This window comes from Aureobasidium pullulans, assembly GCF_000721785.1.
Source record: "Aureobasidium pullulans EXF-150 unplaced genomic scaffold scaffold_33, whole genome shotgun sequence".
NCBI lineage: Eukaryota > Fungi > Ascomycota > Dothideomycetes > Dothideales > Saccotheciaceae > Aureobasidium > Aureobasidium pullulans.
Genome location: NW_021941053.1, coordinates 158,560 through 174,098, shown reverse-complemented (window position 1 = coordinate 174,098; position 15,539 = coordinate 158,560). Strand labels below are relative to the sequence as shown.

The window sequence follows — 15,539 nt, the reverse complement described above, 5'->3', positions numbered from 1 at the left end:
TGAGATGCCGGATGGCTTGCAGGCTGTGAGTGGTTGTCGGAGGGCTCACGGGCCGAGGAGCCGGAGTCGGTTGCAGCACCTTCCACGTTTGGTGCACGGCGTTTCGAGCTCCGCAACAACACAGGAACGGAACAGGCTAAATCCAACCATAGTGCCTGTCAATCAAGCGTCAATGTTGGTCTCACGATCACTGTCACTATGAGGAGCGGACAATCAAAACTCTCCGGTCTCCCTCTCATGCGACGACCCATCTCGTGTCTACGACGGACTGAATCTTGGCTGCATCTTTTTCGAGCGAGTTCCTTCGCTTGTGTGTTGTTCTTTCGTTTCTTGACAGATATATAACTTGCGTGCGTCCCCAGATCCCTACGACTTCTGCATTACCATTGTCATCATGTCTCGCACCTCTCTGCCTAAAGATTTCCTATGGGGCTTCGCAACAGCAAGGTCAGTAGACAAATAACCATACACGACTACCTAATACTTAAACAGCTTCCAGTTACCAGGTAGAAGGTGCTCCCGCAGAAGATGCCAGAGGAGACTCGATATGGGACGTCTTCTGCCGCATTCCTGGAAAGATCGCCGGCAACGAAAATGGAGACATCGCTTGTGACTCTTACCACCGGTACAAAGAAGACGTAAAGCTTTTGAAGGATATGGGTGCACGTGCATATCGATTCAGCATCTCCTGGTCTAGGGTTATCCCTCTTGGTGGTCGCGAAGACCCAGTCAACCAGAAAGGTCTCCAGTACTATATCGATCTCGTGGACGAATTACTTGCCAACGGAATCGAGCCCATGGTCACTTTGTTCCATTGGGACCTGCCTCAAGGTTTAGAGAGATATGGAGGCCTCTTGAACAAGGAAGAATTTGTGGCCGACTATGCGCAATATTCTCGAATCATCTTCCAAGCACTAGGGGACAAGGTCAAGTATTGGGTGACTTTCAACGAGCCTTGGTGCAGTTCTATTCTTGGATATAACGAGGGCGTCTTCGCGCCAGGAAGAACCAGCAATCGCTCCAAGAGTTCGGTCGGCGACAGCAGCACTGAACCCTGGTTGGTAGGACACAATCTTCTGATTGCACATGGTGCGGCCGTGAAGATCTACCGGGAAGAATTCAAACCAACTCAAAAGGGACAGATTGGAATTACCTTGAATGGTAGGCGAAGAACATAGAGACACCGGTGTTCAACTTGCTGACTCTTGCAGGTGATTGGGTCGAGCCTTGGGACCCCGAAGATCCCAAGGATATTGAAGCTTGTCAACGCAAGCTCGAGTTTGCAATAAGTTGGTTCGGTGACGTGGTGTATTTCGGTGACTATCCTGAAAGCATGCGCAAGCAACTTGGAGATCGTCTACCAAGATTTACTCCGGAAGAAAAGGACTTGGTTCAAGGCAGTAATGATTTCTACGGTATGAACCACTACTGTGCAAATTACATCAAGCACAGGTCCGGCGAGCCGGAGCCAGAAGACTATCTCGGCAACCTCGAATCCTTGCTCGTCAACAAGGAGGGTCAGGAAATAGGACCCGTTACCCAAAGTCCTTGGTTGAGGCCACATGCTGTCGGCTTCAGAAAACTGCTCAAATGGATCTCTGACCGTTACGGACGCCCTGCCATCTATGTCACGGAGAACGGTACGAGCTTGAAGGGCGAGAATGATCTCTCGAAGGAGGAGATTCTTGAAGACGACTTCAGAGTATGGTATTTCAAGGAGTACGTTACCGCCATGGCAGAGGCATACACCCATGACGATGTAGACGTCAGGGGATACATGGCTTGGAGCTTGATGGACAAGTAAGATCAGCCTTCATCGAGGTCTGTCATCTGCTAATGGTGTGCAGTTTCGAGTGGGCTGAAGGTTTCGAGACTAGATTTGGAGTTACTTTTGTCGACTACCACAATGGTCAGCAAAGATTTCCCAAGAAGAGTGCGAAGGCTATGAAAGGACTGTTCGATTCGCTCATGCGCGAGTCGTGATGATATGCCGTCTCGTTGCTCCTGCTGCGCACGGAACATCAAAACAAATAACTGGATATAGCAGTGCAATGCACAACGGGAATTTCAGAAAGAACATTGACGATACTTCATAAATCCATTGCAATGCTTGTTAAAGTCCTGTCGAACCATGTCCCAACAGCCTAGCCACCCAAAAAGAGACAACCCCGTACTCCATGCTAAACAGTTTTAAATACATATTAAACATCATAATCCTTTGTTTTTCCTTTCCCAACGCCAGGCTGAAATTCGAGACAGACCATAGACCACAGAAGCTGAGAAATGCTGCAATATAAGGTGAAGAATCAAAAAACATGAGTAAAAAATATCATCATGCAGTTGGTTGCCTAAGAGTGGCAGCTGCCGTAGCGGTAGAAGTAGAGATATCGAGAACGTTAGAGGATGATATGAGGCGAGGTGTTGGTGAAGAAGTGTCGGAGCGGCTCATTGGACCGTCGACAGGACGTGAGGTAGCCAGGAGGTGGCCACTCTCGACCAGCTCCTTGAGATAGGCTTCGAACTCTGGATCCATCTCGACGTTGAGGCCTTGTTGTCTGGCGGCAATGGCAGCAAGGAGACGGCGGTTGAGCTCGTGGCCGATGCTCTGAATATTCTCTCCCACGTCGTCATCATCATTGTCGTCGTCGTCATCGTCGTCGTCTTCTAAATCATCGTCGAGAACATGTCCCTCGTGGTCGTCGTCAAGAAGCATGTCAACGGGGTGCCTGCCCTCGGTGATCTCGACTTCTGTTTGGACACGGATCAAGGTCTTCTGTTTGGATCTGATGCGCGGGTCGACCCAGTCGCAGATGCCATCTCCTGTTGTGTCCCTGACCTTTATGTTCTCGTCTCTTTCGAATCTCTGACGTGCCCATAGCGTGCCTTCCCAACGCACCAAGTCCATGACCTCTTGTTCCGTAATGTCCAAGTCGTCGATGACCTTGAATAGGCGGGCATGGTGAGGGAAGCGGCCGAGGCGCATGCGATGAGGCCCATGGCAATAGTTCAAACCAGGATAACGGGCCTCGATGCTGTCCAGACTGCCGTAGAAGGTGGCCGTCTCGATGCGGATTTCTGGAATCAAGTCGCGCGCAAGGTGGGTCTGGAAATTCGGCGGGTCCGAGGGGCCAGGATTAGGGAAAAGGTGAGCGTAGAGGAGCGAGGCTACGGATGTTTGCCTGCGCATTTTGGCTGTAGGGGCAGAAAGGATGGAGCAGGAGCAGGAGCAGGAGCAGGGACGGTCGAGGAAGGAGGGTCCGGTCGAGTGCACGCCGGCGCAATGCGTATCACAAAGCCGATATGAGCAGACTCGGGTGTCGGGAAAAAGGGCCGAAGCGATCAATCTTTTTACAGTGTTTTGAAGCCAAGAGGGGGCACAAAAGTGGGCGGATCGCTGAGCGTGGGGAAACAAAACTTTCGTTGCGTGGAGAAGGAGAGAAGGGCAGAGAAGAGCAAGGGGTCGGGTCCTGGGGGTTGCTGCTGACAGGTTGTGTGACAAAGGTCGGACTTTTCGGGCTGTGATTCGTCCAGAGTCGCAGAAGGAGGAGACGGAAGAGCCAGTCGACTACCTGTACAGATATATGAGGTATTGTTGTTGGAAAGCAGGGAGAAAATTCATCAGCGACTCCGGAGATGTGCGTGATGTGCGTGCTTCCTTCCACGTCTGGCCCAAATGTGCCCGTTGATAATCGCGGGATGCCGTGAGCTTATTTTGCCTGCCACAGACCCACACATGCTCGCCCAATCCCTGTCGCTGCCACATCTTTCTTTGTCCATACAGTAGTCTGTACCAAGTTACCTGCTCCCGTGCGGCCCATTCGCTGTGCTGGTGTGTGTTGTGAAGCAAATCACGCGTTTCAGACACTACCCGCCTGACTTCTGTTTGACCTACACGGACAGGCCGTCTTGTGACTTTTTCTGCGTAATCCTCTTAACAATACTACATACACACACTATTGCATCTCTGTCGAATCTGCGACAACCTGACCGCCCTTAAACGCCCTGCTAAACCGCTCACCTGGGATATCAAATGCCTAATACCGTATGAGTGTCCTCCCTCGGAGCAAAATCTGTCTCCGTTGACCAGCAACTTCTTCATCGTCCTCGTCCCATGCTTCTCTGCGCCATGAGACTCTGTCGCACAATCAGCTCAGCTGCTGCATGAGCCGCCAGTCTCTCCTTTTGTCTGCTTCTATCCTTGAGGTATCTCTCTGCCTCGGGCCGCATGCGTAGAATCCTCAGAATCATATCGTCGCTCGGCTCCGCCTGCGCTTCTTTACGCTTTTCCTCCTTCGCTTTCTTCATTGTTCCCAGATTGCGACTGAGCATGATACTCTTGCTTCGCCGGGTGCTAGGCACTCCCACCAAGCTCGCCGCTCCACTGAAGGAGTGTTGGGCAAGCGTTGCAGGCGCAGACATGCGATTGAGCTCTCGTGTCTGTCTGGCTTGTTGTCTGGCTACTGTTGCTTTGGCCATGGATTCTGATGTTCTGATCAGATTCTCGGTTGACTCAAAGTAGAAGAAGTTCAAGTTCTGTAAGTCGTGGTACTTTGACGACTTGAGGATGTCTAGTGGCACTCCGTGTGCTGTGCCGTCTTCTTCATCAACAGCATGGAAAAAGTCAAACAGCATTTGAAGCCATTTGAAAACAATATCCAGCTCCTGTTGTGTCAACGGTCGCTGTTGCGAGGGTTTGTCGGATAGCGGAGGCACAAGCAACGACTCAATCGTTGTCAGAACCTCCTTCCAGAGTCGTGTCATGACCATGACCATTGCCGAATCCGTCAGCGTCTGTTTCATGATCGCAAAGTTATCGTCGAAGTAGGTAAAGAGAGGCTTCAGCGCGTTCGAAATGTCAACCGGAGTAGGGCCTTGGATGACGGACTGCGGTCTTGCCTTTTGGAAATATCCACGGACCGTGTTGATAGATATTCCTTGACTAAGGAGACCGCGAAGAGCTCTGCGTGACAAAACTTGTTGGATGTATGAGGATAGCTGGATGTGGTCAGTATATCTCCGCACAAGACAACCTTGGGTTCATGCTCACCTTGTCTGTAATCTTGCGTGTCATGTCGCGCTCGCTTCGCTTCAACGTCCGGAAGGCTTTTCCAAAATAGAATTGAATGTCGTCTCTCTCGCCTTCCATGCTCACACGTAGCAACAATCTGCCCTGGGTATCGAGGTCCAGCCAGAACTCCCGAGGCATATAATCACTAAAGTGCGAAGGGTCCAGTTTCAATGAGGTTCGGCCAACGCAATCGTGATCGCCCAAAGCATCCCAATCCCATATAGTGGCGATGATGTTCAGGGGACCCTGGGTACTAATGTCAACAGTTTCGTCCCAGCGAGGATTCAGACTGCCGTAGACAATACGAGTCTTCGCTAGGCGCTTTTGGTATTCGTCTCCGAGAACGACATACGGGTCGCTCAAACCATTCATGTCACACGCCTTCAAGTCTTCGGCCTCGATGATCTTGATGGTGAAAACGAACTTACTGGACTGACGAAGCTTGACGGGGTTAATTGGAGGCGCATGTCTCTGTATGACTTCTGCACAAGCATCTACGTTAATCTCCTTTTCTAGCTTGTCTAATTGGAGTGTCGTGTACTCGATGTTGTTCAGCTTGACGAGCGACTCGGGCAAAAACTGGAACGGCTCGACCTTTTCCCTATTGGCCCATGTGTCTTTTGCCATCTGGACCCATTTCTCCTGCCTCGTCTGACGGGAAGCAGCTTCTTGTTCAGGGGTCATGCGGTCCATCTCTTTGACGAACTTTTGCTCGACAAGTTCGCAGTATCTGGCGATACCGACACCGATAGATTTCGAGATAGCTGTCATGAATTTGGCGTATTGTAAATCATCGTCCCATTCAAGCTTGATGATTTGATCGATTGTTTGACTGAAAGAGCGGAACATATCAACAGCAGACACACTGTGCCGCTCTTCGTCTGTTGGAACATTGCCCGGATGAGATGTACGGACTCTGAAGTCATCTTGATTGACCGCCCCCTCAACCCAGCTCAGCATGTTTGCATCTGTCATAGCAATCCAGCGCCATACGAAGTCTGCTAGAAGTCCCTCAATGTGGAATGCAAATGGAACGCTAGGAAGCGCTTGAGAATGCACTTTGCGGATACTGACCAGCTCCTTGTACAGATCGAAACCGTCTTGGACAGGGACATCTTCGCCACGTCCTCTGACAACCTCGATTATACGCGATACCAAGTCTCGAGCATCGGCGGCAAACGAGGGTAGAATTTCTTGGACCAATGCGGTCAAAGGATTTACGCCCATGATCTCAGGATTCTTGCGATAGCGTTTCTGGATCTTGTCGGCAAGTGTAACTACCGCTTTACCAAGCTGTATGACATGGTAGAATTCCCAGGATTCTGCGTCTTCGGGGACGTGTTTTGAGAGCATAGCATTGTATGCCTCGCGGGCTTTCTGTCTCAGAGCGTCGTGCAGGACTACTGTAAACTCATCCAGGTCCTCGGGTGTTTTTGCAAACAGGGGGTCGTCGTAAACGTGAGTCTCTAAGATATACATTGCTGGGCCGACAGAGGGGGGTTTAGGCTCGTAGCAATGCTGTAAAAGCTCGAAAAGTTCCCTGAGCAGTGCATCATGGATTGATGAAAGAGACTGTTGTTGAAGTGAGTAGTCGGATATTGTCCACTTTGTCGCATCAAACATGGTAGAAGGAGTCATTTGACTCATGCGATTCGCTTTCTTAACTTCAGCTGGAGGCGTCTTCGCATACATGAAGGCGGCATCTAGGGTGTCCAAAGTGATTTCTTGACGATCAAACTTTTCTCTGATGACGTCCAAAAACAGAGTCATCCTAGAAGTTTGGGGGACGCGCCATCGCATGGCCAGCTCGTTGAGGACGTCAGTCGACTGCTTTGAGAGAAGTTGTATTTCAGGACCATCTGCACCCTCAGCCTCGTCGTCCTGGAATATATCGTTGTCCAATGCTTTTCTCAACACGGCGCGGTAATAAGCTCTTGGATCTGGAGGAATGTATGTGAAGGCAGCGTCATCACTAACCGATTCACGCGGAGAATTGTTCAAGCTCAGCGCGCTCATGTCGAAGGATTGATCTGCTGAGTAGGACGGCTCGCTATCATCAGTCGATGCGACTGGGGGAGATTTGATAGCGGCTGAGCCAGTTGTGCTCTTTGCCAGTTCTGGGTTGGATTGAATGATGGCCAGCATTAATTGTGAAAGGTCCTGAATCTCGGCCTTTTTCCAGGCCTCGTAGGCGTCTTCGAGTTGGAAGTCCTGACTGCCAAGAGTCCTGCTGGAGTTCAAGCTGAGGTGCATCTGGTATAGTTTCAAGTCTTGTATGGCAGCCTGTTCGGTCCAGACGGTCTTGTGCGAATCAATGTCAGCCTGGATTTGATCATACGAAGCACCAAAGATGTTTGCGATACGAAGGACAAGCGGCATGTCTTTGACCTCTGAGCTGCGGGGGACTTCGACTTCGATGGTAGTACTGCCCGAAGCCTGGGAGGTGCTGGTGAGATCCTGAGCATGTACCAGCAGCTTACTCTCGAGCGTCTGCAGGCGAGAAGTGAGCTCGGGACGATCGCGCGCCCAATCATCCTTCTTCAGAGTGGAGCTGATGAGGCGTACGAACAGAGCAACATGGCGGTCGACCATGAGCTTCCAGGAATCGTCCTCGGAGGCCTTGCCTTTCTGCAGCTCGGACGTGGCTTTGGAGAAGAAGATCAAGAGCAGATCCTCAACACGGCGGTCCTTTTCCATGGACTTGCGAAATGTAGGGTTCTTGAACTCGTTCAGAAAAGTGGCAAAGGTGCGCTTGACAAGGGGGTCGTTGTATTCCGGCATGCGCTCTCTGCCGACGAGGACGCCGGTGATGCGCTTGTCCAGCTCACCAGTGAAGCCATGCGGTAAGCGGGTGCTCTTGGAGTCACGGATCGAGGAAAAGTCTTTGACCAGGTCCGTGATGGAGGTGGACGAGCGCGTGATGGGCTTGACGGGCTGGGAGACATGTTGGATGCGGCGGGCCTTGGGCTGCAGGAGATGCGAAAGGTAGGCGGTGCGTACGGCGAACGAGTAGGCGTCATGCTCGTCGACGAGTCTCCGCGAAGGCTGCAGGCTCTGAACACGACGGCTGGTAACAGACGAGCGAGCCGAAGCCGGCGACATTGGGAAGGGCGTTGTTGATCGGACGACCTTCTGGACTGCAACGAGAGTGCAACTAGAGTGGCGGCTTGTTCAGGCGGGCATGTGCCATCAGTCGGCAATGGCGAGGGGCCTGGTACGGAGCAGGTTGGTCGCCGTTGGAGATGTTGTTTTGTTGTCGTATCCGTCGGCAGCGTCGATGTATCTGCTGCTTGTCCTTGTCCTTGTTCTTGTTCGTGAAGCAGACACGGATACAATCAGGGCGCGACACACGACGGCGCAAGGTGGAAAGAGTAAGCGTATTGTAATCGTCTCTCTCCTTTCTCAGACCCTGCCCGACCACAGCTTACCTTAGCCAGCGCCCATCAGTCGTCATACTTAATTGGCTGTTCCATGACCCGCTAGACGATGGCCCGCAGCACTCGCCGCGTTTCGGTTTCAGCTTTTTCTTGGCTCTCACTCTGTGACAGTCGCAGCTAAACACGCCCCCTCCCGCTCCATGTCAACACTCCGTACGCCTCTATCCAAGGCCAAAGCAACTGCTCGCCTACCTGAAGTAGACATGTTGTATTTCTCTCTAGCAAAGCCTTAGTTGGCTCACAAAAAGACATGGCGACCAAGCCTCTTTCCGCTTCTGACAGAATCCTTGTCTCTGCCATGCCATGCCTTTTTGCTGACACGTCGATGCTGCTCTCCACTTTGCTGTCGAAAGCTCCTTCTCCATCTGTCACCTGCCTCATACCAATCCCTTGAACTTTCGATTTACTTGCTGCCAGCCGCCTGCCTCCCCGATTCACTTGAGATAACTTGCCTTCCTCTTAATCGCGCGTCCCTTCAGTCTTTCCTTTTTGTGCTGTTACTTGTCCGCCTCTCTCCAAGATCAACCCTTTTCCGTTCCCATTTGACCACTACTCACAAAACACCGTACCATCTCATTACCTCTCTGACATCTCGTCTTCTCTTTGCGCTTTATCTTTACGATACACGCCTTTGCGGTCTGCCTTACCGACCATCTACCTTCTCCACGATCTGTCCTCTACTATCTGCCCTCTACGATCTGCCTTTCCACAATCTACCCTGCTTTCTTCCACTGCCATGGCCAACAACAATGCCGGCGCCGCCAACTTTGCCGACAAGCCTCGTCTGACTGAACAGGAAAAGAAGAACAACCACATCGCTTCAGAACAGAAACGCCGTCACGCAATACGTGAAGGCTTCGACCGTCTTGCCGAGATGGTCCCTGGAATGGCTGGACAGGGTCGTAGCGAAGCCATCATGCTCTCAACCACCGTCACGTACATGAGAGCTCAGCTGGCCAAAAAGGAAATGCTCAAGGATATCGCCGCCAAGTTGAACGTCAGTGACGGCGACTTCGAGCAGATGTATCGTGAGGAGCGTGCCAGGATCAACCAGACCTACGATCGCACCTGATCCTCACTTGCTCCGCCTACACATGACTCCGAACCCACGCTCGTCCACATACAGCTCGACTCGCCGGTATGCTTTTCTCGTCACTTCAGACTCAGAGTCACATGCTGATCACCATTGCCAGTTACACGAAGAACTACTACACCCATGGTATTATAACGCCGTCGCCTCTTGATGCCCTCTTTTTCGCAATCAGATCCAGCACAATCTTACCCACCTTTCATCGCATCTGCCTATCACATCTTTGCCGGCAAAGAAGACTACTTACACCACATGGTTGCCCGGCCTATCTTGCAGTCGCCATCCATCGCTTTGGTATATATATATCATTTTTTGCAGCATTATCGAGCTCGATTTTTAGATATGCTTTACACTTGCGGTTGGAAGCTTCAGGCACTGCTTTCAGGGAGGCACAGATAGTCGGTCTACTCATAGTCATACTCGTAACCCGTACCTGACAACAGAACATGGCTTCTTGCTCCCCGCACTCTTGATTTTCCCGCTTTACCAGTGAAGTCTCAGTCATAAGTGATCAGACGCAGCTCGTCAGTGCTCATGTCTCGGATGGTTTCGAAAACTCGCCGGCATTCAAATTCCTTGAAAAAAACCTTGCAGTGGCACTGACAAGATAGACTTTGTAAACAGGAACTTGGAAAGCAGGAACCTCAACCTGGTTTGTCGCCATGCAGAATCTTGAGGATCTAGGCTCCAATACGCCATGGAGCGCAGTAAGGTTCGGCCGTTGAAAGACTTGCAGGAGAACCAAGTTCGCACTTGTTCGGCAAAGGCGGATAGACTCGGACACGTGTGTTGAAGCGTGTCGCATGCAACTGGCGCAGGTGGCAGCTGGTCGATCGACAGGCGTGCATTCGTTCACCACATTGCGGAGGCTTCTCGATCGAAACGGCCTGCAGCAAGGACTGTAGAGAAGGGTTGATGCGAGTCTGGTAGAAGGAAGGACTATCAATTCGATATTCACCGGCTGCCTTTTTCGTCCAATAAGGCTTCGTGTAGGTTCTGCCACGGTCCAAACGGTTGTCGCCGAGTTTCGAAGTCCACACGAGTTACGGACGTACCGAGTCAAAGCGATGTCTTGCATTGTCGATCGCTGAGTTGCAGTTTTTCTGGAAGACACGCACATCGCCGAGAGTGGGACTCTGATCCTTCTCAGCAAGTCGTGATCCAGGGGGGTAGAGCCGGCGACCGGTGTCATGCAGAATCATTAAACATGCAGTAGACGGTGGCCCTGAACCAGGCGGAAATTGTCCAAACAGCAGAGCGACTCGCCCCTTGGGCGGTGCTTTGATTGGCATCGTGGCTCGAACATTGTACAATTTCATCAGGCTCGGCGTAAATAAAAGGTGGTTCGGTGGTGGTGCCAGCACAAGCCACCGATAGCCGTTAGAGTCGACGTCTCCCGGGGTTCTAGTGCATGCCACGGACGATGCGGGCGACTCATGATCTCGGCCTTGGGGCGTTGAAGCCTCGTCGTGCTGAGCCCACGGCTCTTTGACATAATACTGTCTTGCCCGTCGCCTCTTTTCAACTATCAAACCTCAGTTGCAACAATCACTACCTTCAAGTGTACGGAAAGCAAGCATCAGTTGCCATACTCGGCTCGCCACATCCAAAGATCGAAAGTCTGCATCATGTTCGAGAACTACACAGTGACGGCATCGCGTCATCCCTCGTCGCTACCACTCTCCAATGATGGCTTGTTCGGACCTGGCTGGACTGTTCCTCGCACTTCCTCACCTTGCGAGTCACAATCATCAATCACCCAACTTTCGCAACAATTCAGCGAAATGCGCTACACGTCGCAACCATTCTTCTATCCTCAGCACCAACAGCCCAGCACCGAACGCGAGTCAGAATCCCCATTGCGCTCTGCTGATTACGTGGGATCTCTGTCTCCGTCAAGGAGGCGCGTCCAAAGACAACACGGAGTACGGATGCTTTGCGACCCGTCTCACCTCCGTAACATCCAGGACATGGTGAACAAGATGGTGGAGTCAGGAGACCAATGTGCCGTCTCACCGGCGCGCGCTTCAAGTCCTGAATCTACACCATCCCAAGCGGACGACGAGGGCTACAGCAGCCTTGACGAGAAGCGACGTAATGGCTCGATATGTTCGGTCTCATCGGCGGGATCTGCTGCATCTGTTGGATCCACGCTGGTTTTCAGACGCTCTGTGGACTCGATCACAGGCGCCTGCATATCGAAAAACGTCCGCGTCAAGAAGGCCCGTAGCGCACGTGGCCTTCCCAAGCAGTCGTGAGCAGCTCTTGAGGCATCTTGGGTATTTGCGGTGGACGGAGTAATTTGTGATGGGTTGGGGTATGGTTCCCTTGGATGATTGGCGCGAAGGCATGGTGACGACTTACGAATGGACATGGGATTGGGATGGAACGGTCAAGAGATGTGGGCGAGTAACAGGCATTGAGCAGACGTTAATCGCGGTCTGCTGGACACGGCAACCTAGAAGATTTTAATAATAGCCACGAATGACACTTGTCACTCATGCGCAGCTGACAACTGCACTTTGAATTGGTTTGGACTTTTCGAGTTGTGCTTGTGAAGGGATAAATGGTTGTTATGCGAGCGTAGCATGGTGAGCAATGAGCAATGAGCAATGAGCATGGCCGAGTCTTGTCCAGGCTCGAGCGCCAAGACGGGTGCGGAGGAAGGAGCCTCGGAGCAGACAGAGTACGGAGTACAAGCAAGACGAGCGACTTGATACTCGTACAAACCGACAACAAGTCGCACTGGAGAGAGACGGAAGCGGCAGACAATGGCGAGCGGCGCCCTCTCAGGTCTTGTCAGGCCAATCGGCAACCGCGCGGTGCACTTGCGTCTGCACCCCCGTGTCGAGACGCTGGCCGAGAGTCGTGAAATCCTCCGACTGTTGCAGCAATTCGGACGAGTCGACGTCTTCCGAAACTTCAAGTACGACGCACTGTCAATGCCCAACACGATGATTGCCATGTTCGAAACAGAAGAGGCGGCGCAAAAGCTGCTCGAGGCTTCGCCGCTGCGTTTTGTTATGCGACCAGAGGAGTCTGCTGCACCGCAACCGCGCCACTATCAACTGCAGGTCAACGCCTCGACCTTTCACCACCGTGATCAAATCGACCAGAACGCTTACAACGGCGCCTTCAAGGTCTCGACCAGGTGTCTCATCCAGGAGGACCTGGTCAAGAAGGTTCCTATGCCCGGCTTGAGCGAATTCACCTTAAGAAAGGAAGAGAAGCCGTGGAGAGTGCTGCAGTGGGAAAAATACAGAGAGGACTCTCAGACAAAGACTTTGAGGCAGCTGCTGGAAGAAGCGACCTTGCCGAACCACTCCGACAAGGTCAGGACGACCGAACACGACAAGTCGCACGATTGATACCACCATTAAATCTGCCAAAAACATCAAAATATCAAAAGGACGCCAGAACCAATCCCAAACACTGCTCGCCATCATTGCTGTGCGCATCCACCCTGTTCCAGTGTGTGCACTGCCTCGTCCAAACTGACTCCACTCTGGTCTTTCTCTGCCCAATGTCCGACAATCACCGCCTTGGCCAAGATCTTGTGCCTGTATCCGTCTCGAGCATTGATGAGCCGTCCTCGCACCTGGTTGCGAGGCAAGTGTCGCAGCTCTGGTGCAACACTATGATCCACCTGATTTTCTTCACGTTCCAGAATTCTCTCAGCCATGACGCCGCCGCCCTTTCTGTATGCATAGAATGGTTGCGCACACAGAATCCTGGTCAGTGCCTCATGAGACCCTGGGACTTCCTTCTCCGCAATCATTTTTTCGATGTTCGAAATGTCCACGAGCGATCGATCAATCACTTGACCCTTGAAGGTATTTCCGAACTGGTAGAGCACTGTGTTGCCATTCTTCCTTATAAGCGTTGCGAAACTTGCAGCAAACGACACGATTGAAATCAACCTTTGCGTCATCTGTTCGTACCTTCCTTCCGTGTATGGTCCAAAATCGAGAAGCGGCCGAAGTATTTCGGCAATCTGCACGCCCAGCTTAAGGGTGGCAAATTTGCGCTCGTGAGTCTTGTTGAAGTCCATTCTATGGTGGATTTCGTAAGACGTTATGTACTCGGCGCGTTGCTCTGCTCTGTAAAAACCTGCTGCTGTATTAGCTGGCATGTGCTTTATTAAATTTGTCATACACTGTTCAACATACCATCTTCGTTTTCTTGCTGTAATTGCATTCGTTCCAGGTAATCGGACACTTCCTGAGGAGCTCCAAATAACAGACTTCCAAAGACGTGCATCACCAGGGCCCTGTGAATGATGCCGTAGCCGAGTCCTTTACGATTATCGGGGTCGGAGACGATTTCTACCCATTTTTCATTATCACCGCCACCGTCAGCGACAGCTCTGGAAAAGTTCAGCAACGTTCGTCGCTCCTCCGTTTTCAGCGATTTCAGCCACACGTGGACACGATTTCCGTCGCTGAAACCGAGATACTCGTTACATAACCCCTCGATGCTGCCTCTCATGGTGGCTATTTTGTTCATTACATCGCCGTCGAGCTTGTTGTCTTTATTCTCCTGAGGCGTTAGGTTTTCTGGTGGAGTGGATTCGAAACCGATGAAGATGTTCCGACCTCTTTGGAGTGTCGTTTTGGCCGGGCTGGTCGTTGTCTGAGGTGGGTTCGGGCCATCTCTGGATGAAGTAGCTGTTGCTGTGCTGCGCTTGGCCGGGCTTCTGCTACGTGTTGTTCGGCGTCCGGTTGCCGAGTCATGTCTAGAGGGGCTGCGACCGGTCGAGCCCATGGGCTGTGAGAGACCTGCACTGCGGAGTTGCTGTCTAGACGACCGGCCGCCCAGATTCTCTGCGTTCTTCTGTTCCTCTGCGCAGAGCTGAGCGGAGGCAAGGGTGTCGTTGTCGATATCGTCCATGACATCTTCACGAGACCTCACATCACCTTCGGCGTCGTAAATCTGATCGATTGAATGCTGCACAGCATGACGCTGGAACGATACATTCTTCTTCGGGGGGGAAGCAGTTTGAGGTTGTGTTTGCACACGGCGCTGATTACTCGGCACCTCGTAGTTGAAAAAATCATCAGCTGGGTCTTCTTCTTCTTCCTCCTCTTCTTCGTTGAAGTTGGAAGGGTATGTTGCTTTGCCAGTTAGAAAATGCATGATGGGAAAAGTCTCGTCTGAAACTGGTCTGTTGATTCGTGATGAGGGATGGATGCTGTTTCTGAAATAGTACGACAGCTGCTCTGTTGAAGGTTTTGCGGTTTGCGGTTTGCTGATTGTATGCATGTGTTGTTATTATTTTCATTCCATTCCATCCCGTGCGCAGATGATCGGAATGTTTGTATACTGCAAGGAATGTGCAATTAATGCAAGTCCAGGGTTGCCCAGTCAAACTGAAAGAACCACAACGACATGTTTTCCACTCATGATGTGCACAACCCTCTCATAGACTAACGATATAGTCGACGCAATACCAACTTATTCTATCCAATCACCTGCAGAATCCCCAGGTTTTGCGTGCCCCAACTTGAGGAATCCATGATTGCTCTCGGCAGAGGCAAACACCGGACTACCGACAGTACTAGTTTTGCCAGCATCGATCTTGCTTTCCAACATCGTTATAGTCTTGGGCGATACAGGGTGTGAGTCGATCACCGCTCGTGAAGTGAGCGTCTCAAAGATTGTAGCTGCAGGACCTGCCGGTTTCTCGACAGGAGATAGGCTGAGGAACGTAGAAGGTCTTCTGGACTGCTGTTTCGTCGTAGGTATGTTCACAGGAACCGAAGAAGTCATGATGTCTTTCCTTCGAAATTGATGTTGTTGTTGCAGTTCTGGAGCTGACTGATGATCGGTGACGCCTAGGTCACAAGAGCTTCCAAGTGTGAAGGGGCCTCGAAATAACGAATTGAAGCTCGACAAAATACTCGATGCTACGTCTCGAAAAGAGTTGGTGTCCTTTCAATCCATG

At 51.5% G+C, this 15,539-nt stretch overlaps 7 protein-coding genes across 7 annotated transcripts; 4 read left to right on the top strand and 3 right to left on the bottom strand.

Annotated features, from left to right (window-relative positions):
• The first annotated feature begins 150 nt into the window (after window positions 1-150).
• On the top strand, window positions 151-2,169 carry M438DRAFT_349732 (beta-glucosidase). The gene is made up of 4 exons (XM_029906462.1): window positions 151-447; window positions 500-1,161; window positions 1,212-1,800; window positions 1,848-2,169. The coding sequence occupies exons 1-4, from the start codon at window positions 395-397 to the stop codon at window positions 1,981-1,983; spliced, it is 1,440 nt and encodes a 479-aa protein (XP_029755607.1). The 5' UTR covers window positions 151-394; the 3' UTR covers window positions 1,984-2,169.
• Window positions 2,080-3,608, bottom strand: M438DRAFT_349731 (uncharacterized protein). Its single transcript, XM_029906461.1, has one exon. It carries the CDS (start codon window positions 3,185-3,187, stop codon window positions 2,333-2,335), a length of 855 nt encoding a protein of 284 aa, XP_029755606.1. The 5' UTR covers window positions 3,188-3,608; the 3' UTR covers window positions 2,080-2,332.
• A 42-nt stretch (window positions 3,609-3,650) lies between these two features.
• Window positions 3,651-8,428, bottom strand: M438DRAFT_306318 (uncharacterized protein). The gene is made up of 2 exons (XM_029902260.1): window positions 5,048-8,428; window positions 3,651-4,995 (listed from the first exon to the last, which is right to left on the bottom strand). The coding sequence occupies exons 1-2, from the start codon at window positions 8,168-8,170 to the stop codon at window positions 4,096-4,098; spliced, it is 4,023 nt and encodes a 1,340-aa protein (XP_029755605.1). The 5' UTR covers window positions 8,171-8,428; the 3' UTR covers window positions 3,651-4,095.
• An 813-nt stretch (window positions 8,429-9,241) lies between these two features.
• M438DRAFT_283731 (uncharacterized protein) lies at window positions 9,242-9,577 on the top strand (the record flags this gene model as incomplete). Its single annotated transcript, XM_029901409.1, has 1 exon — window positions 9,242-9,577. The coding sequence occupies one exon, from the start codon at window positions 9,242-9,244 to the stop codon at window positions 9,575-9,577; it is 336 nt and encodes a 111-aa protein (XP_029755604.1).
• Window positions 9,578-10,894: 1,317 nt separating this feature from the next.
• On the top strand, window positions 10,895-12,122 carry M438DRAFT_349728 (uncharacterized protein). The gene has a single exon (XM_029906460.1). The coding sequence runs from the start codon at window positions 11,224-11,226 to the stop codon at window positions 11,851-11,853; it is 630 nt and encodes a 209-aa protein (XP_029755603.1). The 5' UTR covers window positions 10,895-11,223; the 3' UTR covers window positions 11,854-12,122.
• Window positions 12,123-12,366: 244 nt separating this feature from the next.
• On the top strand, window positions 12,367-12,963 carry M438DRAFT_339811 (uncharacterized protein; the record flags this gene model as incomplete). Its single annotated transcript, XM_029904259.1, has 1 exon — window positions 12,367-12,963. The coding sequence occupies one exon, from the start codon at window positions 12,367-12,369 to the stop codon at window positions 12,961-12,963; it is 597 nt and encodes a 198-aa protein (XP_029755602.1).
• Window positions 12,964-13,407: 444 nt separating this feature from the next.
• On the bottom strand, window positions 13,408-14,731 carry M438DRAFT_359686 (uncharacterized protein; the record flags this gene model as incomplete). The annotated part of the gene is made up of 3 exons (XM_029907356.1): window positions 13,408-13,450; window positions 13,537-13,705; window positions 13,765-14,731. 3 exons carry the CDS (start codon window positions 14,729-14,731, stop codon window positions 13,408-13,410), a joined length of 1,179 nt encoding a protein of 392 aa, XP_029755601.1.
• Window positions 14,732-15,539: the final 808 nt, after the last annotated feature.